The 24,379-nt window shown below is 42.0% G+C and overlaps 1 protein-coding gene and 1 long non-coding RNA gene across 5 annotated transcripts in view; one reads left to right on the forward strand and one right to left on the reverse strand.

Annotated features, from left to right (window-relative positions):
- Positions 1-17,257, forward strand: slc25a42 (solute carrier family 25 member 42). Of its 4 annotated transcripts, XR_520213.1 has the most exons (9): positions 1-393; positions 3,397-3,565; positions 5,104-5,215; positions 5,414-5,439; positions 5,692-5,858; positions 5,979-6,095; positions 6,890-7,041; positions 7,617-8,844; positions 17,244-17,257. XR_520213.1 is itself a non-coding variant. In XM_008282232.1 (8 exons), exons 2-8 carry the CDS (start codon positions 3,473-3,475, stop codon positions 7,940-7,942), a joined length of 993 nt encoding a protein of 330 aa, XP_008280454.1. In that variant the 5' UTR covers positions 1-393; positions 3,397-3,472; the 3' UTR covers positions 7,943-12,106. The 4 variants fall into 4 exon arrangements, 3 of the variants coding, with proteins under 3 accessions (XP_008280454.1, XP_008280456.1, XP_008280455.1); XM_008282232.1 differs by lacking the exon at positions 17,244-17,257 and having other exon boundaries at positions 7,617-12,106; XM_008282234.1 differs by lacking the exon at positions 17,244-17,257 and having other exon boundaries at positions 3,397-3,553; positions 7,617-12,106.
- LOC103357613 (uncharacterized) overlaps positions 16,385-24,379 on the reverse strand; it is a 20,717-nt gene continuing 12,722 nt past the window's right edge. Inside the window, exon 3 of the long non-coding RNA XR_520211.1 lies at positions 16,385-16,404. This is a non-coding gene — a long non-coding RNA (uncharacterized LOC103357613). The remainder of the gene's footprint in view (positions 16,405-24,379) is intronic.

Consider the following 24,379-nt stretch of genomic DNA (forward strand, 5'->3'; position numbering starts at 1 on the left):
CCTCGCTGTGTGGCCGAGCTAACGTGAACTGGCTCGGGTCGCTGACAGGAGTAGTAACGGCAGAAACACAGCAGCATGGAGGATGCCTGTCGCCTAAAGTCACCGCTGGGCTGATGGATTTGAGAAATGTACGGACGACAGTGCCTTTAACACCGGGACACATTTTCTGTCAAGACTCAGGTTTCCTGTTAATATTTCCTCGCCGCTGTTGACGAGAGTAACACTGGCGTTAGTGTGTTAGCAGTAAGCTAACAGCTAGCTTACGTTACTTAACCTGCTATTCGGCTAACTTAGAAAACACCTCCCGAACAAGCCGCTAACAACTCGAATTAACGCACCGAGGGCGAAATATCAAAGCGTCAGAAATCTCCGTGCCGGTGTCAGATTTACAAGGTAAGAAATGCAGTGTTTGTGGGCAGTGACAGCGAGCTGGCTGCAAAGGGTGGCTGTGTTATGTTGGTGGGCAAGTTTCGACTAGAGCAGCCAGCAGCACACACAGGCTTGATGTTTATCTCATGAATGAATGTCTAATTCCGCTGAAATGCTGTTGAACTCTAACTGTTGGTGGTTGAACTGTGTCCATGTTGGCACAAACAACAACAATAATATCACATTCAAGGGAAAATGGTAACATATGGGATTCAAAGCTTTTGCAAAACTATTACCTAACACAATGCAACAGTCCACACACCAGGAGGTGGACAGAATAACAGGAACACCTCATGATATAACCCACTTCACTACAGAAATATATTTTAAATAGTTTCTGCACCTCTTTGCTTTCACATTCATCTTCTATAATGTAATTTTCAACTTAAAATATACAAGTGAATTAATTAAATCGAGATCACCAGCAGTTGGGATCACCGATTAATAATTTGACTGCACTCCTTGTCTGTTTTCTATTTGTATACATTGAATGTCATTTAAGTTTTGGACTGTTGGTCTGATAAAATAGCAGTTTTGAAGCTGCATCTCACACTTTTCCATTAGGATTGGTTAACTGTAGTGGTTTTATTGTGCTGTGAACTTTGCAAAGTTAAGAGTCACCGTCATTTTCATGCACTTGCTCTTTGCAGTTTGTGGCACACCATTTAGCTCATATTGTACTCACAGCCATTAGGTGACTCAGTTGAATGGACAGGTTGGTTACAAGAGGCAAGGGCTGTGAATTACACTGTTAATCTACAGCACAGGGCAGCGCTATCTGCCCTTTGCAGTATGTATAGCATGGGAATGAGGTGTTGAGCCATAGATCAAGTCCAAGGCACACAAAGCAACATAAATAGCAGTCAGGAACAAGGAACTGCAAAATGATATGCACGGGGAAGGAGGCTGCAGGGAGGGGTGAGCGACGACTTGTGAGTAAGGACAGCGGGTGAGGTGAAAGGGGCCGCACCAGGGGTCTAAGTGCACATTTGAGGATCTGGCTTGCAGCCCTGTTGTGCTGATGCCAATATTAGTTGCCCATGACTACCCAGCTTTTCAGCAGACCCTCTGTTTGCACTCTTGTCTCATCGCTTTCTCTCTCCATCTTTTTGTGCTCGATTCTCCTCACTGTTGCTAAACTCTTTTGGACTCTGATGTCTCGGTGTGTTTTTTTGTTTTTTTCCCAGTAATGTTTTAACAGATACCCAGAATCTACAAATTCTGGACTGAACCTGTATTTAGTGAAGTATTAAGACTAGGAAAGGCTGTATGTTTTCATGTGGAATCATCTCAGAAGTAGTGGAAAGGCAAAACAAGAATTTGAGACACTTGGATGTTTTTTTTTTTTTTTAGTAACTCATCAAATTGGAATATTAAAATGTACTCCTTCAGGTTCATCAGATATGTGTTGTTTTCCTCTAATTTGTATAATTGTTACGGTTCAGACATAAACTAAACCAGGGAATTATCTGGGTTGCAACTTTTTGATGAATCTGTATTTGTCTACTACCTCAAAAAATGATAGTTTGTGGAAATGCTGATCTTGGCTATAACCTACATTTGCATAATATAAACTATGTGTCAAACAGCAGTATGTAGGTGTACTTTAAATCTGTAGCTCACTTCAGCTTTACAGAGTTTAATAGGGAATTTCAGCTAATTTTTTTTTTTTTTGATGTCTGGCACACGATGTACTGTTTCGGTGTCATTGTAGGTCACAGCAGACAGCTGGTTTCAAACAAATGGTTCTTAAACTGATCTATATCCTGCTGGCTCAGTACCAAACAATACATCCACACTGTTGTGGACAAACTAGTGAACGTAGCTCAGCATTTAGTAACTAAAGTGGCAAATATTTCCCTTGGGAGTTGGTAAAGGCCAGCTGCTTTATCAGTTCTTTTTTTTTTTTTATTTTATTTTTTTTACAACTATGCAAATAAATAAATAAATAATTTCAAAACAGCATTATATAAACAGCATTCTATATCGATATATATGTAATTAAATATAACCAAATATGTTTTTAAAGCAGGGACAGCAATCTTTGCAGCACCAAAGTTTCAATATCTCCCTGGAAACAAATCTAAACCCTAAATAATGTAAATAATATTCTGGATATTACACTGTCCAAAGAGTAAAGGTTGTACATATGTGACAACTTTATATTTGTGTTCTGAAGTGGAGTTGCTGTGAAACTAGTGCAGTATTTATGAACAAACTATGGAGCTTGTGGGGGCTGAAGGTTGCATGAATAGGTGATTTCTCTGGTGTAATGATCAGCTCATTGAAAACCACGAAGATGCGCTTGTTTATGAAAACGGTGAATAACAATATTTGTCCTCATTGTCCTCAAAGTTCATCTCATCTTTATTAACTAGATAGACAAGAATGTGCATGGACGTGGTGGAACTGCCGTCTGGTGTTCCAGAAAGGGAGGAGCTTCAAATGTGCTCGAGTTGTTTAGACTGATACCTTTCACCTACAAATCCTCAGTCCTGTCCTTCAAGACATTTTTATATAGCCTTCATAGGTGTGGCGGTTGTGTAAAGGTAACTGGATTATTGTCCATGCAACTGTTAGCCCGAGGTATGCATTGTATTTATAGTTTCTTGTTTAAAGATAACCACCCTGTGTCAGTAATCACCAGTTTACATGACGTTGCAAAAGTGAGCAAGGGAATGCAAATAAAGTACTAGACAGACTTTGTTCATAGGTTTCGTCAATGCTTGACTCAAATGCTATCTCCCTGCAATCTGCTTTTTTTGTAAACAGCGTTTGCATGACAATTCTTCAGAGTCATGCTTGTCACCTGATCCTGATGCTGTTATCTAAGAGTAACAAGAATAGAAGCTTGCTCACCTAAATAACTTGACATTTGTTTTATATTTAGGCTAACCTAAAACTGACCTCTGTTTTTTTTGTTTTTTTGTTTTCTCTCTCTCTCTGACCTCGTTCTCTCCTCTGTAGCTCTCAGCCCCTGGTGTTGTTGCCCCCTTCCCCGGTGGTTGAATTAATGAGCGTGCTCGGTGCTTAGTCCTCGGGGATGGGGAGTGGAGTCCAGGAACAACGGGCATCACTCACGCAGGGAGAAGTGCTGCCGCTGGCTTCGTCCAGTCAATCAGAAGTAAGCTATGAGGTAAAGTCTTATCCACGATAACACTTTAGGGGATGAAAATATAGATCTACATGGGTGACAAATTAAAGGAAAAAACCCCACTTAACTCTCAAATGTGCTTTCAGCTTTTGTGATGAGGGGTTTCTACACTGCAACCCTACACCAGTCACCTTTGTAGAAGCTGCCATTCCGGTTGTCATTGCATGTCGCACGAATGCACGAGCATTACGGTCCTCAAATGTTCACTGTTCACCACAGTTTCCAACCCGATTTATTATCTTTCCCACAGATCTGAATGCAGATGTCACTTTATTCAGTGTTCCTATTGAAACATTAACCAGCTGAGCAGTCTTTGTGACTGAAGCTCCTCCCACCTGTGCCCCGACAATGAACCCTCTCTCAAAGTCTCTCAGATCTTTACCTCTGGCCATTGTGATACAAAGCTGCTCCGCATTATTATACATCCAACAGAGCATGACTGGATGTTAAACGTTGGATTTTACCAGTGCACAGTGCACCTGTGGGGAAGCATCTGCAATCATTGTGCTTCTCAACTTATTTATTTGAGATTTTTCGTTCTTATTTGTAACACAAACAGATCTGTTCCAGTGGATTTTAATCTTTTGTGTCATTTAGAGACAAATAACAGGGCTGGTCAGTTAATACTGAATATGGGACAACTCAGAACTTTGATTTATTAAAAGCTCTGGGCTGCCACTTTAGCTCACCTGGTTGAGCTGGCGACCCATGTACAGGGGATACGGTCTCTGATGCTGTGGCCATGGGTTCGAATTCCGCTCATGGCCCTTTGCTGCAACTCCTACCCCCCATTCTCATCCCCCACTTTCCTGTCTCGCTTTCAACTGTCCTATCTATTAAAGGCGCCAAAAAAAAAAAAACTTAAAAAAAAGAAGTTCTACTGGGTCACAGTTACTATGTCCAATATTTAATAGTTTCTCATGAGAGATGTCCATGGTTTTTGAGACTTACAGTTTTGTCAGTTTTGATGTAATAGTGTGTTTGTGTGTACATAGTGACATCCTTATGTCATAAAGTTATACATTTAAAATAGATTCCTTCGTGTTTGTTTGTTCTGCCACAGTTTATTTTTGTGATTGCGTACTGTAAAGGGAACCTGAAACATTACTAAAATTACTAATAGTAATAGTTGTGCTGTGACTTTGCAACCTTCACTGACAGAAATGTTACGACATCACATCACTATTTCACTGTGTTTAATCTCTGTACTGTCTTTATTTGAAAGAAGTTCAGTTCAAACTCGACATGCCTCCGTCTGCTAGTTGCTGTAATGTATCTGAAAGAGATGAACCGAGCCGAGCTCGGTGGCTTCGTTGCCACTTCGGTTCATTTAACAACATCTGCTCCCATGCGTGAGGTTTTGCGAGCCGGTTAGTCAGATGTGATCTATTATCCTGATGTGACTCTGGCTTAATGATCAACAGCACCTCATGTACCTTTGTTCATGTAAGGAGGCAGTTTACAGGATTCACTCTGTTGCTGTTGGTGACCCTAAATGCGATTCCTCCATTGCCGTGCAGGGCCTGAAGCACACTCGGTCTGTCCTCAACTCGCTCTTCTCGGGGGCTTTAGCCGGAGCTGTGGCCAAGACAGCTGTCGCCCCTTTGGATAGAACTAAAATCATCTTCCAAGGCAAGTTGGATGCTCTGTTGATCTGAAAGTGTAAATTGTTTTTAGACTGCAGATGACCTGAATGGATGATGTGGAAGTTGTTGTGATGTGTGAAGTTCAGAAAATGTGTTGCTGGTATCACTTAAAATGAGAGTAGCTGGATTTGCAAGAAACTCTGCTCAAACATTATTTATATCGCTCATATGGTTTGTTTTTCAGTGTCTTCAGCACGATTCTCTGCCAAGGTACGTTTGAGCATCACATATTTCATGTTGTTTGGCTGCTTCTCATTCATAGCAGTGTAATTTATACCCATTTCACTTAACAGAAGCCACATGTTGTGTTCAGTTTAATTCACGGTTAAAATAATTCAGTCAGTTGACCTTCAAAAAATATTTAATGAGAGAGACTTGAAAGGCAAAAATAGCAATAAAAATTGATGTATTATTCATTCAAATTGAGAACACGTGTGTTAATGTGTGCACGCTGCATTGCAGGAAGCTTACAGGTTGATCTACCGCACCTACCTGAAGGATGGCTTCTTCAGTTTGTGGCGGGGCAACTCTGCCACCATGGTGCGAGTCATCCCGTACGCTGCCATCCAGTTCTGTGCACATGAGCAGTACAAGGGGCTGCTGGGAGGATACTATGGCTTTCAGGGGAAGTAAGTGTCCTGATTTTGTTCTAAGACCTGCTGCACAACTCTTTTGCTTGTTTCTGAGCTTCTGCATCCTATAGGAAGTCATTGAAATTTGGAAAACTGAGACACATTTGTCCGTTTCAGAGCTCTACCGCCATTACCAAGGTTACTGGCCGGGTCTATGGCTGGCACCACAGCAGCCATGCTCACCTACCCTCTTGACATGGTGCGAGCAAGGATGGCTGTAACGCCAAAGGAAATGTAAGGTCAATTTTAGTGTTTTTTGTTTTGTGAGACCCTTGTGTACAGCTAGATATGAATATTATGGTTCCATCTCTGGAAAATCATTTGCAGAAATATTTTCAGACGAAGAAGACGGGTCAGAAAAGAAATTCATTTCACTGCGGGTTATACTGTGTGTAATTATGTTTGCTGACAAATAAAGGTCTTGAATCTTGAAAAAGATGTTGCAATCAAAACACAGTAAATATCACTCAAATTGTTTTTAATGACCGAAAGAACGAGATCGCGGATACAAGCAGCCGAAATGAGTTTCCTCCGCAGGGTGGCTGGGCGCTCCCTTAGAGATAGGGTGAGGAGCTCAGTCACGCGGGAGGAGCTTGGAGTAGAGCCGCTGCTCCTCCACATCGAAAGGAGCCAGTTGAGGTGGCTCGGGCATCTTTTCCGGATGCCTCCTGGACACCTCCCTGGGGAGGTGTTCCGGGCGCGTCCCACCGGGAGGAGACCTCGGGGAAGACCCAGGACACGCTGGAGGGACTATGTCTCCCAGTTGGCCTGGGAACGCCTAGGGGTCCCCCTGGAAGAGTGTGTGTGGATCGGGAAGTCTGGGCGTCTTTGCTAAGGCTGCTGCCTCCGCGACCCGACTCCGGATAAGCGGGAGAAGATGGATGGATGGATGGATGGATTGTTTTTAATGATCAGAGTTTCTTTTTGAATGATAACAATACTTTGGATGCAGTCATGAGTGTCTTATCCATTGTTGTCCCACTATCAAAGGATTTTCTTAGATCTCTTGTCATGTCTCTGTGTTTTAGGTACAGCAACATTCTGCACGTGTTTGTGCGGATTTCTCGAGAAGAGGGTCTGAAAACCTTGTATCGAGGCTTTACTCCCACCATACTGGGTGTCGTTCCCTACGCTGGTCTCAGCTTCTTTACCTACGAGACACTGAAGAAGCTGCACGCAGGTACTGCTACTCTTAAAGGTCCCATATGGTGATAGGCTGGTTTTATTGTGTTTTGTGGTTGTTGTAAACTTACAGGTGTAAAGTAAAAGCTGGTAAGATATGAGGACATTTACTTGTACCGTTCCTTTAGCTTCTCCACAACTACATGGACTCTTACCTTTACAAGCCAGTAGGAGTTTGACTAAGCTGTTGCGTACAAACTATGGAACCAATCACAGATGCAGAGAGCCATCTTCCTGAAGCCAGCAGGGATAGAAGCAGTTCAGCTGTATTTAAAGCTATAGAAACTGACCTGTGGTTATACCATCATTGTAAAATGAACCATCTGCTGCAGAATTTTGAGCTAAAAATTGAAATGCATTCAGACGACATATGACACTTGAATAATTTGCTGATAGTGGGCGCAATATATGACCTCTGAATTTATGTATGTATGTTCTTTCTTTGCATAGAATAGAATAGAACTTTATTGATCCCTTTGGTGCAAACCTCAGGGAAATTGTTGTAATGTAAACATGCACACCTCTAATGTTTGTATTCAGTGCTTACACCTTCTACCTTCCTCCTCCTCGTAGAGCAGAGTGGCCGCCTGCAGCCCTACTCATATGAACGTCTGGCTTTTGGAGCCTGCGCAGGTCTGATTGGCCAGTCGGCATCTTATCCTCTGGATGTGGTACGGCGGCGCATGCAGACCGCAGGTGTCACAGGTCACACGTACGGCACCATCCTGGGCACCATGAAGGAGATTGTGTCCGAGGAGGGGGTTATCCGTGGACTCTACAAAGGTCTCAGTATGAACTGGGTCAAAGGACCCATTGCGGTGGGGATCAGCTTCACCACGTTTGACCTTACTCAGATTCTCCTGAGGAAGCTGCATCAAATGGGATATACAGCTCGATAGTAGAGATACAGAGAGAGGAAAACGGGGATGGTGGCACGACAAGATCCCCATAAGCCCTCTGAAGTGAAACAAAGAGGGGCGAGTGAGAGAGTGAAGAATGTGTATTGCTGGATAGAAGCAAAAGCACAGTGGCTCAGGATGCGTGGGTAATATTAAGTTATTCTCTCGCTTTGTCTGTGTGCAACAGAGGTAAGTCGGATGGTACAGAGTACACCCTGTTGTCATGTACATCTAAGTGCAATATGATCAATGAATTTATGCTCATGCACGTAAATTGCAATCCCTCTACCCCCCGTGAACCAGAGGGGTGTACTACAAAGTCAGATTTATGGGTTAGCGAGGAATGTACCAATTAATTTCCCGATCTGTCGCAGATTCTCAGCTAAGCTAACGTGCTTTTTCTGCAAACCTGTGAAGCTATACGATAGCAATCCCACTGAATGAAGCTGCGCCGTTACAGTAATGCAAACTGTATTTATTGCGTTGCCATGGGAACTCTACATGCATTCAGCTGGTGATGCAGAAAATGCAAAGATGTGTATCTGTACTTGGTCCTGATTTGCCAAGTCCATCTTACACTGCTGGTGCTGCAGCTAATACAACACTGATTAGGAAATTGGGTTGTCCGTTGGTATTCATCACACAACATTAATTTCACTTTGGTTTCACCAGAAGTGATTTCTACATATCCTTTATGATAGGACAGACCAGACCTAAACACACTTCCTAGGTATCACGTTTGAATTAATACATTTCTTCATAGCTCTCCAGTCACGTTTATGCTCGCGTACAGTCTGAAGAAGACGACTTGCTTCGTGTTACACCCCTCAGTCCTCTAAATGCATTTATCAGATAGTTTAGAGGCTCTCACACACACACACACACACACAACACACACACAGGTCTCCCAGTTGCCGTGTGTCTGCTGAAAAAAAAGACACTGCAATGCAGATTTCACTCTTGGTTATCTAATTTTACAAAGCATTTCATTTATTAAGAGTAAAGAAAACTATGCCCCCTTGAGATTTGTTTTCTTCAGAGCTTGTTTTTACAAATTACACCAAAGGTTATTATGATCTCATAGCTGCAGATTATATGATGTTCGTATGTTTTAGTGAGACTTTAGCATTTCCCGTCGCAGAGATTTATAGCAGCTCCTAACTCCTATCAGGTAGTTTTGCTTTTGTTTGAGTTGAATATATTAAAACCTCTATGAGTCCGGTATCGTTAACAGACGCTCCTGAGGATTGAATTCACAACTTTATTAGTAGTTTAGCCGTGACAGCAGACAGATGAGCTATATTTTTTTTTTGGTCAGTGCCAACAGATCTGAAGAGTGCCCATATTGTTTTATGTTTGTTTTCACTGTAATCATATCGTGGGCTTTATGAAAGACTGATTTGTTGTATCAATGCAGACTTCACTCTAGTTTAACCTCCTTTTGACATGCAAGTAAAGCACATCAAGCAGTTTGATAAGTAGTTCTCCAAAAGTGAGATCCTTTACTCTGATTTGACAGATTAGTAGGAACTCTGTCTTGTGGAATCCAAAACAGCAGCCCTCACTGAACACTACCTGACGCTGGGTGAGAGGTGTCGCTTTAAATACATAGGGTGATTTCATTTTTTTTTTTCGCCAAGAAGTTGTTTTGGATTGCAATATACTGAGAGGCATAATATTGTCACCCTCATGTGTATGTCGCTTGTGTTGGACACACACACGGAGTACACACAAATGTTGTCTTCCATTTGCTGTCAGTGCGGCAGCTGCGTGCTCCGTCTTCATAACCGCCATTCAAGCCTGTATTGTTTCCAAACTTCACAGACTGTGACAGGTTATTGAAACACCTTTTTAAAACTCGCAGTGTACAGCTGTAGCAGTATTTGCTGACAGACTAACTCGACTGGATTTATGCAAACGTGAAGGGATCATTCGAGTTCTGTTACCGGCATAATTTAGCGCCTTTTTTTTTTTTGTGGCATTCTCAGTATTTTTTTTTTTACCTCAACACAAAATCAAATGTTTGTCCAATTGTCTCATATCAGTGTGTTACGTGGAGTGATGGCAAAAAACGAACACAGGACTTGTGTGAGACAGATTAACATTTTGACAGTATTGATGCAGGCTTAAGAGTGTCAATAGCTTCTATACTTAGACCACACATGCCGAGGCAGGATGGCTGAGCCGAGCCAGCAGCTGAATGCCGAGCCAAGTGGGGCAGAGGACACAAAGTGTCATCTGTACCAGAGAAAAGCTTCGAATGAGTATCAACAGGTGAAAATAATAATGATTACAAAAAATATATGATTTGAATTTTTAACTTTCAATCAGGGCTGCACAAATGAATTTTTTTTATTCGTGATTAAAGTTAAGTTTCAGTGAATAATCACAAGATAAATCTGTTTAACAAGATGCCAGAAGTCAGTTTTGATGTTGACAAGTGTTGTCACCGGCAGACAACCTAATAAAATAATGTTTTTTGAGATATTATTGGGCAGAAAAAAGGGACTCTTGTGAATCTCTAACAGTAAGTAGGTTAGTGTTTTCACTGTGTAAACCTGCAATTGAGCGTCACAACTGGAATCGATGTTTATCAACTAACCAACTGACTCATCCAGTGACTGTTCCAGTATTAAGGCTGATGTCTTTTTTTCTTGCTAGTGCAGATTTGACAGAGTTCCAGCACAGACATCAATTTCCTTTAAATATTGTTTTTTAAAAAATCACAAACTGTTTCAGATTTGAGCAAAAAACTAAAAAAAAGACAACACATCTAAGCAAAAACAGCTTTCAGTGTTCACAGTGTGGTCAGTATAAAATAACATTTCCAGCTTCATCCAATGGGTTTTACCACTGCAGCCCTTATTGATGAGCTGTCCTCCAACCTGCCTTCGTCTGACCTTCATCCACGTCTTCTCCTTGTGCTCGTGGGTGTCGTGATCGTTTTCAAACAGGATAAATGTAGCGTTCTGGTGAACACCGGAGCAGCAAACAGTAGAATACCTTGATGGTTTGCAGCAGAGCAGAGAGGCTGGCAGGTGAATTGACAGGTGACGCTCTCGAGTTTGATGTTTTGCGGCGCCCACGCATCTGTTCTATCAGCTGCAGGCAGATGCAAGTTTCAGCTGGCTGTCTTTACCCCTTGCCTTAGGTAGCAGGAAGCAAACCTGGATCAGTGACTGGTCTGCAACCAGCACATCCTCTGTCTGCGAGAGAGCCGCTTGGTTGAAAGTACACAGGAACTAAAAGCTGAACGAAGGGTAGTCAGTGACTCTTAAGTGCCTAGCGAGGAATAGTAACGTTTTTACTATGACTGAGCTACTTCTACTGACCTTTTTTTCAAGGTTGCTTCCATTTTTCTAGCCTTGCTTCAGTCTCGAGGTTACGACTTTTTAAGAGGCAGCACAGGGTTTCGAAGGTTTGGGGATCGTTAGACTCAGTGACTGAATGTATCACTTCAGGTCCAGTTTTTTTGTATGTGAATTTTGTAAAACTTCAACTGCCTTGCAGAATATCGCTGTCTACGGTGACAAATGTGATTCTCGGTTCCCAATCCATTCCAACAAGTTTAGGACTAATTCAAAGGAATGTAGGAAGAATTTAACAGCACATTTACTGTTTCTTGTGCCCTGATTTGAATTGGAAGAACATAACGATAATTGTGAAGTTATTATCTCGCTGTGATCTATCTTTAGATTTAAAGGAGGTAGTGAAGCACACGTTGACGGGGAGAGTCTGTAGGAACTTGGGGAAAACTCCCAGACAATCATTAAATGCCAAAAATGTTGTATGTTTTGTTAGTGACTAATCTTTGATAACAGTGGCTTAATGAGAAGAAATAGTGAAACACTACGACGACTACTACGGTGCAGGTTGTGATTTTGTTTCCTCTTGTTAAATCTAGTGTACCCGTTGGAACCCTCTTTGCGGGTGCGCGGACATGCAGACATCTACTGTATTGGTGTGTTGCAGCAGATCATCTCGTATGGTTCTATTTCAGTGCAGCGTCTGTTTTGTAAATCCCGGTGATTCGTGCCAACTGAATGTAAACGTACCTGCTAATAACCACACCCACCCCGTGTCCAGTCTGTCGTGATGATGGTGTATCTGTAGGAAAGTTCTGAAATATCAAATTCTCAAATAAAACTGGATGTTGACAACAGATCGACTGGTGTTTGTTATTTCATTGATTTTAACATCTGTTGGTGTTTGTGGAGTTTGAGTCGTCACTGTTTGATGTTGATGTTTTCATTACAGATGTGTGGAACCTGAGTTTGAGGTGAGTACCTGCTCCAACAGGCAAACTGACAGCTGTGTGTGATGGAAACTGGAAGCTCCTTCATTCAAACATGCAGAGTTGACTTTTAATTCTGTAGATGAATGTTCCTCAAACAGGGCTATGAGTACCTCTGCTGGTACTTTGGAGTACAGCAGGCTGTACGCAGGTTTTTACACAATGTTCATCAGTCTGACTCTATAACGGGTGTCCAATCCTGGTCCTGGAGGGCCGCAATCCTGCAAGTTTTAGATGTGTCCCTCTTCCAACACACCTGATTCAAATGATCAGGATCGTTATCAGGCTTCTGCAGAGCTTGACGATGAGCTGATCATTTGAATGAGGTGTATTGGAAGAAGGGAAACATCTAAAACATGCAGGATTGCGGCCCTCAAGGACCAGAGTTTGACACCCCTGCTCTACAATATAAATAGTTAAAGGTAAGTCCAATCAAAAGTGTAAATCTAAGTTAGATTAAGCACATTTCATGTTTGGTATTTTTAGTCAATAATTTGTCTTGGTGTCATTGCATAATGGAAAATTATGTTTCCAATAAATTCATGTGTTTTTGGTTATTCATGTGTGATGGTTTTAAATGATCTTGCCACGTATGTTCTGACGTGTGCTGCTGCCTTCTTGGCCAGGTCACCCTAGTCCTAGAGATCCTGGAGTTCAATAACCTGGTTAAATAAAGGTTAAATAAAATACTGATAATTATTTTTATTTGTTTTAGTTACAAGGTGGTTGTGTAATTCATTGGACTATATTGTCGCAGCCCTTTATTGCATGTTTTTACATTGTCCTTTGTTTTTCCTACCAAAAATGTTTTGTGCTGCTGACCATAGGATGGCTGTTAAAAATTCTGAAGAGGAATATTGCAGAAAAAAGTTTAACAGCCGCTGATGGAGGAGGCATCTTGTAGCCACTAATTAATCTTTTGAAAAAAAAAAAAGTTGATATATTTGCATATTTCTGGCTTTTTTTTTTTCGGAGCAAGAGGAGGTCCAGATGTCATGTCGAGGACCAACATTAGCAGGTAATTAATCTTTTCTTTTTTCTCTCTCTATTTTCTGTCTGTGTGTAAAAAGAATCCTATCAACACAAACATATCACAATATATCAAAAACAGCATTTACAGTGTCGCATTTTTATTAAAAGCTGGCAGGTATGGAAAGCATATTTAGAATACATGCTGGTACAATAACTTTTGAAGCAGATTGTTTACACGTGCCTACTGGTCATTATGAGGAAGACAATAATTAAGCCTAATATGCAATTAAATGGCTGAAAATAAGAAAAGTGTAAAAATGAATGTGAATAAAAGGTTTTAAAAATTAAATGTAACCACGAACACATATAACAACAATAAAATAAAGATGTATATTTAAATATATATATATATAATATTAAATGAATATATTAAATGAATGCATCCATTATGAGTAAAATGAGTGCAACAAATATGTCAAAGGAAAAATAAACAATTCTGCATTAAAGATGGACAAAAAAGTATTTATTTTCAGTTAACTCCGTTTGTTTATTTGTTTATTCACGTATGTGTGTCCCTTTTGGCCTCCTCTACCAACCAGGTGTCTTTGTTTACTCCGAGGACACGTGGTGTGTGTGATGACCGCGGACTGACACTAGAGGGCGCTCCGTCACCACCAACCGGCGGCCTCCTCCTCGGGCTGCGGTGCCCGACTTTGGCCGGCAGGTGGCGCTGCAGTCCGGCTCCTGGAGCTGCAGGCGGGAGGTGAGCTGGGTCAGATGGAGCCGCTGCAGCTGCTGCCGATCAGCCCGAGGCCGAGCCGCCGCCGTGAACTTGACCGTGAACGCAACACATGAACCCGAAGAAGAAACGACCTGAGAGCAAACCGGACTGATTAAAAAAAAACGAGTGAAATTATGAAAATACCGAAGACGGGCGAGGTAAGATGTGTGTCAGGTTTGTAGAGAGAAGGAAAAAAAAAAAGAAATCCCCCCTTTTTTTCCCGTTTAAAGACATTTTTTTTTTATTGTCAACTAGGCGTTTCTGTTCATTCAGCGTCTTTGTTAATCAAAATATTCCGTTTAGTCCAGGTTTTCTTTCATGAACCGGACCAGCTTCTTTGTGCAGAGATTTTTTTTGAAAGAAGAAGGGAAAAAAAGCAGTAGAAGAAAGCAGCTATAGGGAAGATAGAGGACTAATTAGAGAGTGAAGGAGGGAGGGATGGATGGAGGCTGTCAGAGGATGTGGTTGCTATAGATACTTGGCATGATGCCGGATGGAGGCAGAGCCAATTTGCATTTATTCAGATGATGGCTGCTCCCACAGTCCCCTCTTCTCTCTCTCTTTCTCTCTCTAAAAGAACCATTTCTTCTATTTTAATTTCTTTCTTCTTTTTCTTTCTTTCTTTCTTTTTTTTTTTTTTTTACATTTACAAAAAAACTAAACCCAGTGGAAATTGATTTAAAATATTGCGTTAACCTACTTACGCCTGATGAAAAATACATGTGCTATTCTGGGGGACATTATTAATAGCAGGCTGTTTTTATTTAATGGTGTCACAAAGCTAAATGTTAGAAAACCGTGTTATTTGATTTCGTAGCTCAGAACTGTAAAACCAGATCTTGTTCTTCCTCTTTTTCTCGTTTAATTACCTGACAAATTTCTAACGCATTTAAAATCCTATTTTTAATTTATTTTTAAAATCCTACACACCTACTGTCTTTAGGCCTGCTTCATGTAGGCCTGAATTTGTTCCTCAAGTTAAGGGAAATCCTACTTTTACAATTATCAGTTGCTGTTTTTATTTTTAATCACATGAAAAAGCATCAGTAGAAAAACCCTTTTTTATTGCAGTTTTGCCCTTAAAGCTTATTCAATAGTAAGTCTTGGATGAGGGTTAACGAACAGCATGATAATTAAGGAGCCTGTACAGTGGCTCAGGTAGCTCCTGTGGGCCTGTGGAATAATCAGCAATTATAATTTTCATTTGGTAATATTGCAGATTAGTGTAAGATGTCTATTTCTCTGCACCAATAGGGAAAAAAAATAAAACAAATCAACTTTAACAACAACAAAAAAAAGCAGTCTTTTAACGCTATAACACAAGTTTAGGGGAAAAAATCTGTTTTTTAAACACATTTTTTTTTAAAGCTACTCAATTCTTAACTGTTGCTTTATGTGACAGTAACTGTTAGTTTTAAAGTTAAGAAAAATGGGCTTGAATTAATTTAATTTATTGGAGAAAATCCCCGTTAACGGTGTGTCCTAAAATATATTATTACACATTTTTATTTTTATTTTTGCTGCTCTAACTACAAATGTGGCAGCATCGTGTCATTATTATTACAGCATTATTAGATATTTTAGAATAAAAATGCATTTAGTTTTTAGAGAAGAAAATAATAGTGAAACTTAATGTTTACTTTACTGACCACATGTATACACCAGTTTATTAGGTACACCTGTGAAATCTAATCCATTACAAAGAGCTTTACGATGAATTCTACTTTTACAAATCCTCTAAATGTTCAGGGGGTTTTGTCAAATGTTGATGATTGTAATGTGTTTATTATTGATGACAGGTGTATTGGACTGTATTACATTTAAGTGTGTCTAATATTTTAGTCATCAGATTAACATACGTGATGGAGGGAGAATTTTAGGAAATGACGGTACAGGAAGACCTCAGGATGATTTTAAAGTGACCTAACTTTAACATCTAGACAGAGTTTGTTGTGATTTTCAGATTTAAAAAAACAAAAAAACAGTCAGTGACTCTGGAGAAAAAAATCTTCTCCTTGCTAATAGCAGAAAAACAGCATCGAATACGGCAATGAAACAGTTTTATAACAATTTGTGTAAAAATGCACACGCAATTGTTGATTTCTCTCAACAAACAAAAAGCAAGATTCACTTAAATTTTGATATATTTCAATATATTTATTATCACATTTGCTGGTTTGCAGTAAAACATCTCAAGGCACAGCTGGTGGAAACAACAAATATATATTTATATGTATATAAATGTCTGATATTTACAGTTTTTTGACAGTGTTTTTGAATGTTGGATTGTTAACCCATACATCAGCAAGCAGCAGAAAATCAACAACAACAACAAAAAAGCTTCAATTGTTCCAGTTTTTGAGTCAAATGCAGCCAATCAGAGATGTTTTTTTTTCTCTCCAGAATGCCATCAATCTGCAAGAGGACAAGAAGACACAGGAAATTAGTGATGCAGAAAAAAGAGACAGAGTCAAATTGTCATATTTTTCACAGTCTGGATCATCAAGGACAGTGAGATTTCCTAAGATGTAACTGTCACAGGACTGACGCAGCAAAATTGGAGTACAATTTAGAAAAAAAAAAGAAGAAGAAGAAGAAGAAGACAGGGTTTGGGAAGGGACTCCCTCCTCATGACTACCAATATCTGTCTGTGTTTGAGTCTGCACTCATTCACCTCTGACCCCTGAAGTCTGGAGCATCAAGAGGACACACAGTCTGCCGGGAACCCCACAATTACACACACACACACACACACACACACACGGTTCTGCTGTCTGGTTTTGCACCGTCATGACTGAACAAGATAAGAAGCTGACTAGCAGAGAGAAGGGAGGTAATCCTAATTTGTCCAGACTTTAATCCTGGCCATAAATGAAAAGCAGCGACAAGAGGACAGACCCTTTGCACGTTTAAATTATTCAGCAAAAACCCTCCATAAAACCTACAATCACTTCAGCTTGATAGATTTGAAATGTCTTATTTCTGCTGCTGCTCCAACAGCGCAGCCTGATGGGCAGTAAAAAAAAAAATCAAGGTGTGTGTGGGTTGTGAGAAGGAGGAAGTGGGTAGTTATGATTGAAGAGATCAGAGCTAGACTCCAGTCCCCGGGTGGATGCAGGGTTTCAGACATTGGACAATTATGAGGGGCCTTCCCGAGCCTGTAGGGCTCTCCAGGGCTCCTCTCCTGCCCACGCTGTCCCAACAACCGGTTAATGTATGCAGAGGGGAGCCTTACAGTCCTGTTCTCCTCTAAGCACACACAAACACACTGGCAAAGGCTGCAATATGACACGAAAGTTTTGTTTTTAATAAAAGCAGGCGTAAAGGAAGGAACGATCGCTGTGATCCAAAAAACGACGCAACAGCGAGGAGACCAAAATAGGAACATGAGCTCAAGGAAGACACACAGACGCAGGAGGTGGAGGTACTATTTCCAATCACGATGTATTTTAAAATTCCTTCTTTGCGTTCTGTCTTTCCTTCTCTTTAGGGTGTTTTATAATCCTAAAATAACTACAGGAGTTTTAATATCTTTGTGGGGAAAAAATAACACCAGATGGCACCTATGGTGGTCACATGACTGTATATGAGGAAACTAAAAATAGCCTCAGACAGCTGAGTAAAGCCTTTAGAGCACCGGAGAACAACTCTGTTTGGCAAAAAAATTTAGTCTGATACTTGCGATTTTCACTGGGCTGCTGGGAAGCTTGGCACCATTTTTGGAAACTTCAAAATAAAAGTCAAACAAGTTTTCGCCAATATAACAACCACAAAGCAGAGCAAAATATAATAACAACACCAGCCGTCTGTCCTCAACAATACAGGTCAACTGTTATGAAGCCCACAATTTAAAAGATTAATTAATCCTTGCAGCTTGTCTTAAAAACAGCTGCTCACATTTCACTGTTCCAACTTCTCCAACACACTAATTCTTCCTCCCTCCCCCTGAGACGAGGTCAATCTGTACATCATGACGTTCTCACGGAAAAGACGTAAACGCAACAAGCAACAAAACAGAAGAAGTGTGTGTGTGTGTGTGTGTGTGTGTGTGTGTGTGTGTGTGTGAGGGACAGAGTTGATAAAGTGCAGGAGGTGTAAAAAAGACACAGAAAAAGTCTGAATTTGTACCCATGAGGAGGGTGTATATGCATGGGGGTGTCTACGGGACTCTCTCCCCTTCTTTCTGTATTTGACCCCTCCTCCCCCAACACACACACACACACACACACACACACCCTTATTCTGACATTGTGTCCATCCAACAAAGACGTCCCTGCAGCCCCCTCATTATAAATACATGTCATTGGATCACAGCTCGTCTGAATCCCTGAGTCTGCTGCGCTCTAAGTGGCCGTGACTGAGCCCTGAATGGGTGGCCGAGCGACAGCTATACCAATAGAGCCAACAGTGTGTGTGTGTGTGTGTGAGAGAGAGTGTGTGTGTGCGCAGCCTCGGCCTATGGGAATGAAAGCGTCGCAGCAGGACAAGGTCAGAGGTCAGGCTGTCTGTTATGTGCAAGAACATGTATGTACACATGCACTCTTCTGGATATTGAGTCCACTGCTTGTAACTAAGAAGTGATGCAGGAGGAGGAAGAAAAAAAAAAGTGATTAAAACAGAAGCGTGTTAACAGTTAAGGGCTGCATCTGTGGAGGAGGTTTGCTTTAAATCTGGGGCAATACGTTTCCTGCTGCCTCAACAACAAAGCTGCACGACTCCAGTCCTGGTTCACTTAGAAGGAGGGGAACAAGGTGTGTGTGTGTGTGTGCATATGTGTATGTATATGTGTGTTAAAAGAGCTCATCCTATCTCGTTTTGCAGGGGAAATGCGAAAGTGTCTCTCTCCCTCTGGAACCACAAACCAGGCCACAGTGTTGTACTCTCATTCCTCCTTCTCAGCCTCCCTCCCTCTCTCTCTTGCTCTCTCTCTTCTATTTCTGAGTCAAAGTTTGCATTTCTCTCCGGGTATAACAAAGTTTTCCTCACTCTACTTTCACTCGAGTTCGGAAACCCCCCGGAGACGTGACCCGAAGTCGACTGGAAATCAATAATTAAAGAATAACTAATCACCAGTAGGTACGCTCAACTTCCACGCCAACTTCTCTTGCAGCGAGTTCACTAAATAACAAAAAGAAATACGAGGATTTCACCGAAACAAATGAATGACATGTGCTTGCTTGTGAGTGATCTAGATAAAAAAGGAGGTGTTTTATTCAATCTAAATGTGTGCGTCACAGATTGTCCGCTGCACACTGACTGGGCTCATTAATGCAGCGCTGCAACAATGAGAAGAAGAAGAAGAAGAAGCAGCAGCGATGGCGGCCGTCCATGCTAATCACCTCTGCTATCCCACCGCCATCCAGCATGCATCTCCTCCCTCACACTAGACGAGGACCCCGAATAGCTGCCCGCGTGCTCTGCCTGATGGGAATCAGAGGTGCCATGGCATCATCTGAGCTGATGGTAAGCCTTTTTTTTTTGTGCTTTTAGGCATCACGTCTGTCAAAAGTGGCACTCAAGCTAGCCTGCAAAATAGTGCCGGAAAATTGCTCCAATTAGAATCACATTTGCTCAGTTACAGAGATATTCTTTCTTTTTTTTTTGCCCCCCCTCCTTGTTTAAGATGATTATTTTAGGTGTTTTGCTTTTATTTTGATAGATGCAGTAGAGCTAGAGAGGGAATGTGGGAAAGAGAGCAGGGGAATGACATGCAGCGAGGTCCAGCTGGACACAAGTCAAACTGAAGACTCAGCTGTTGAGGGAATTTTAGTCCGTGCGGTATGCACCCTCACCCCTCGGCCATCGGGTCGCCCACTGAGGTACGAGTTAGTCCCCGTGGTTGCAAATGTAGCCTGTGTTTAAGCACAATTGCACCGCTATAAATAACAGAAGGGAATCTATGTTTTGAAGTTTTTTTCTACAGTTTGTGTAGATTAAGCTTTTTCTTTTTTTTTTTTTAAGTACAGCCTTTATATAGAGTCAATAACATGAAGAGTTTAAAGTCAGGCAAAGTTAACAATAGTGAATTTAAGTGAAGGAACACTGCTAGGAACTACATTTTAGCAGGATTGCTGCCACAATCAGAGGGACGCTGAACAATCCACCAACAAACGCGGCCCCGTTGTTTTTTCCTGCATCTTACAACTAACATGCTCCACATTTAGGACTAATACGTCTCTCTGTTTCTATAAGGACGCTCAGTGTCACAGCTAATACGTCAATCTTATATCCCCATAATGCTTAGAAATACTGTACACAGTCGTGCCAATTAAGCTTACCGAACTGATTTTAACTAAACGTCAGGAGTCTAAAAAAAAAATACGGTCTGAATCCTGTACAGCATATGGCCCTTTACTGAATGTTCAGTTTTGTGAGAGATCCAAGCCAGAGTCGGATAAAGCGACTTTAAGAAGAAGAAAAAAAAAATAGTGAAATGGAGAATAATGGAAAGCATGTGAGAGAAAACAAGAGAACGAGGGACAAAGAGAGAGCGAGAGAGATGTGAGTCTTAAAAAAGTGTCAATGCCAGGCTTCCTTTAGGCATGAGTGAGAAACTATGAGCGGTGTGTCAATGGTACACACACACACACACACACACACACACACACACACACACACACACACACACACACACACACTCCCTCCCGCTGAGCCCGAGCCAGTGCCAGAGACAGGTCTATGGGTCTATTGAGGGGACTGGGAGGGAGCTGTCCCTTTCTGTAGAGCTAATGAAGCCTGGACCCACAAGCATAAAGGAGTGGAGAGAGTTAGCACTGCGCTCCTTCACCCATTCACTCACTTCCTTCCTTTACACAGCTCCTGATGAGGTAATGCTGCCTCCCTTAAAGGGATACCATAAGCAACGCACCTTTATGCACGCAACGCTTCGCAACAGGCCAACAACAAATAAATCTTTTGCTGGCGTGATACTCCTCGAGATACGACAGAAGACAAAAACTACAAGTTCAAACAGGCTAAAAAAAGCTCTTAAAATGCTGACGTGTTTCTATATTTTAATTATTGTCCAAAAAAGCCAAAATCAACAATTGTCAAGTTCGTTTTTCTGTACATTCGGACTTCCCCAGCTCGTCTCTTGCACCTTACTTCCTCCTAAGAATGTAAATCTTTAGAAAATATTCACAAATGTATAGATTTGATTTCTCGTCACTTCAGTTTTTTTTTTTTTGGCAAATGTTCAAACATTAGCTAACAGAGCTTTAGGTGAGGACTGTTTTCACCTGCACATTTATACACATTTATGGTCGCATGGCAAAGTATGTAGGAGTGACGTAAATGAAAACACAGCTGATCGTAATGAAGAAATATGTGGTGTTTTTAATCATTTATGTACAAAAACACTGCCAACACTGCTTTATGGTGTCACGGAATAAGATACTGTAAGCTGCACAGGGAATATTTATTTGAAAGATCAATTAAAAGGCATGCCATAAATATTGTAATAAATCAAATTAATAAATTATTAACAACCCAGAATGCTGCATTTACTGTATTTTAAGATGTTTCTTCAAATTTAAAATTTCAGAAATAAAAGGCACGATTAAGGTTTTCTTTCGATGTAAACTGAAGTCTGCTTAATGCTCAAAAGAAACAGAATTTCTTCGACTTTTAAATTCATTTTAGCCCCTTAAATAACAAAAAAACCCCGTTCTCTTTTGGATGAAAAACTTCCCGCATCAGTGCCGCTGTTAAGGTGACACCAAAAGAAGAGAAATAACCAGAGGTTCCTTTTTTTCATATTGACTTTTTGTTGACACACACACAGAGCATCGCCAGCCTCCTCCTTTAAGATGAAAGAGCTGTAAGAAAACGGTGTAAATCCGGCGTCTAAACTGGCGCGCTCTTGACGATTTCCTCCATGAAATGTGGAGTCTTGGTACAAAGCTGCCGTCAATCAGCGAGAAACAAAGACAGGCACCACACTGGAAAGCCTGAGACCAACGTGTCACTCAGAGAGGAAATGTCACAGAAAGCAGAGATGTGGGTAGAAAAGGCTTCCAGACAACACAATCACACTTTCAGCAGGGGAGGTCTGACTTTAGGCTGCCTGTCTTTCTGCCTGTCTGCTACTCCGCTGCGACTACAAGATGATGAAGGAGCTCTTGTCCAAGTTCTACACCCAGACTTGTCCTCTCTGAGCAACCAGACTGAGCTAATAATAGACAGCAGTGCTTATCAAACAGCCCCGGCAACTTCATTTGCATCCTACAAGACCCAGACGACAACCAAAGAGGCCCTACACACACACACACACACACACACACACACACACTTATGAACCAGACAACCCCTCCGCTGGCCTTGACCCCTGAACTCTAGGGTCCTCTTTCACCTGCTACAGCAGTATTCATGCTAGCGGGGCCGTCTCGCCAGCGCCCCGACTGTTCTGCATATGTTCTCCGTGGATTCCCACGCTCCCGAGCTCGGGACCTCCAGGACGGGAGACGATCAACACTTTATTCATACGGCAAATTATGGAGATCTGCTTTGTATGTGTGTCTGGCTGTCTGACTTTTGTAGGGAGTCATGGCGACCACTCCGTCTTCATGCGAGGGGAGGCTTTTCTTTCTCTCCACCCACCTCTCAAATTGATATATAAGCATTCTTTAATCCCATGTCTGACTGGCACACAAAGAACATGTGACACAGTGCTCGTTCTCCACTCGCTTTATTCTCGCTCCAACACATGCGCTTCATCGCGGCTCCTCACATTGTTCCCACCATCCTTTTTTCTTTCCCCCTTCTTGATTTCCATCTCGGCTGAAGCTGTTTTTGTTGATTCCCTTTTCCTCCGGCACATCAAGGGTAAACTCATGACTCCCCTTTTTGCCTTTTCCTTCCTCTTCCTGATTCTCTGCGGTTCGCCATTGGCCCGACGCGGCTCGGCGGAGCCTCATTGGCCGGCGTGACGGACGGAAACGGTGATGCGACCGACACGAGGCTCCCTGTATAGTAGGAGCGTTTAAGTGTTATTGTGAGGAATGGGTTGGAGCGTGTTGCTTGCTCCCCTACAGATAATGTGACTGTCAGGAAGGCTGCAACACACTCTGCAGGTTTTCGTTGGGGAAGGCGTGCGAGGTGCTGAATTTGCCTCGCCGCGCAGCATATGGACGCCCTGCTCGCTGTATGCAAATGGCCGAGACGACACAGACACATGTTCGCAAATGCAGACAAACTAACACCCCCCTCCATCACCACCACCACCACCACTACCACCGACCCTCCAGTCCCTCATTAATGGTCCCTCCTAAAACCAGACGCCCCCCTCCTCAAATAATAACCTCTCCACTTACACCCCCCTACTCCATCTCCCCCCACCACCACCCCACAGTCTAGATCCCACAACCCACTCTCTCTCTCTCTCTCAAACCAGACACCCCAAAATCCCACCGCCCGCCCCTCCCCTCCCTCTCCTCTCGTCTCCTCAGCTCCCACGACCGGCAGACAAACCCTATGATTCGCGTGACCGCCATTTTGCTGCCCACAGTAGACCTAACTGTACAGCACAGCAGCTGCCTTGATGGGCAAATGCAAATACGAACGCTGCATTGTTGCTCAGCCGTCGCATGAATTAACGCCTCCCCCCCACACACACACCCCACCACCCCAACAGAAAAAAAAAACAAAACAGAAGACCCGCTCAATCAAATGCGACTGCAAAAAAAAAAAAAAAAGACGCTCTGCCATAATGCAGAAACGTGACATATTAATTTACACAGCGTTTCAATCCTCCGACTACGAAAGCAGCTCTGGATGTTATTATGCAAAGTTATGAGATCAGGCTTGTTCAATATTTTTTTTTTCTTCTTTCATTTGGTGAAAGGCACTTTTTTTTTTTTCTTCTCCTTTCGACGTCTCGAATAGATGTGAAGCGCTTGATTCGTCTCTTATTTCCCTCTAACTGGTGTGTTCTTTGGGAAATGGCGTTGATATACTTCAAAGCTGCAATTCAGTTGGTCTTCGGGCAGCAATTTTTTGTGCCGCCGCCTATTTATATGTTTCATGTGCAGCTCTTTTCTGGCAAAATCAGTCATCCCGCGATTTGTTCAGTGCCATGGTAACCAGACACCCATGTGCATGAAAATGAGACTATTATGGTCTGTCTGTCTGGAGTTTGTTGGGCCTATGGATCCCTTCTTAATTAGAATCCGTGTGCGTGTCTGAGCTGCTCTGTTTGCTTAATGCTTTCATCTGTGCATTATGTATGTCCGCGCGTTTAAAAAAAAAAAAAAAAAACGGTGAGTGTGCATGCGTGACAGAGTGCTATCTGATTAAACAAAGCCTCGGCTTAATCTTTTGTACAGTGTCACATTTGCATGTGGGCGAATCACATGCAAACATGCGCGCCATATGGCACGGTATATGTCTAGAC

The sequence above is a fragment of the Stegastes partitus genome, unplaced genomic scaffold (genome assembly GCF_000690725.1).
Source record: "Stegastes partitus isolate 25-593 unplaced genomic scaffold, Stegastes_partitus-1.0.2 Scaffold264, whole genome shotgun sequence".
NCBI lineage: Eukaryota > Metazoa > Chordata > Actinopteri > Pomacentridae > Stegastes > Stegastes partitus.

Excerpts from the sequence above, each read along its gene's own strand:
- slc25a42 (XM_008282232.1), top strand. The coding sequence starts at position 3,473 with ATGGGGAGTGGAGTCCAGGAACAACGGGCATCACTCACGCAGGGAGAA. Across the intron at positions 3,566-5,103 it reads AATCAGAAGTAAGCTATGAG|GGCCTGAAGCACACTCGGTC; the intron begins GTAAAGTCTTAT and ends ATTGCCGTGCAG. Across the intron at positions 7,042-7,616 it reads ACTGAAGAAGCTGCACGCAG|AGCAGAGTGGCCGCCTGCAG; the intron begins GTACTGCTACTC and ends TCCTCCTCGTAG.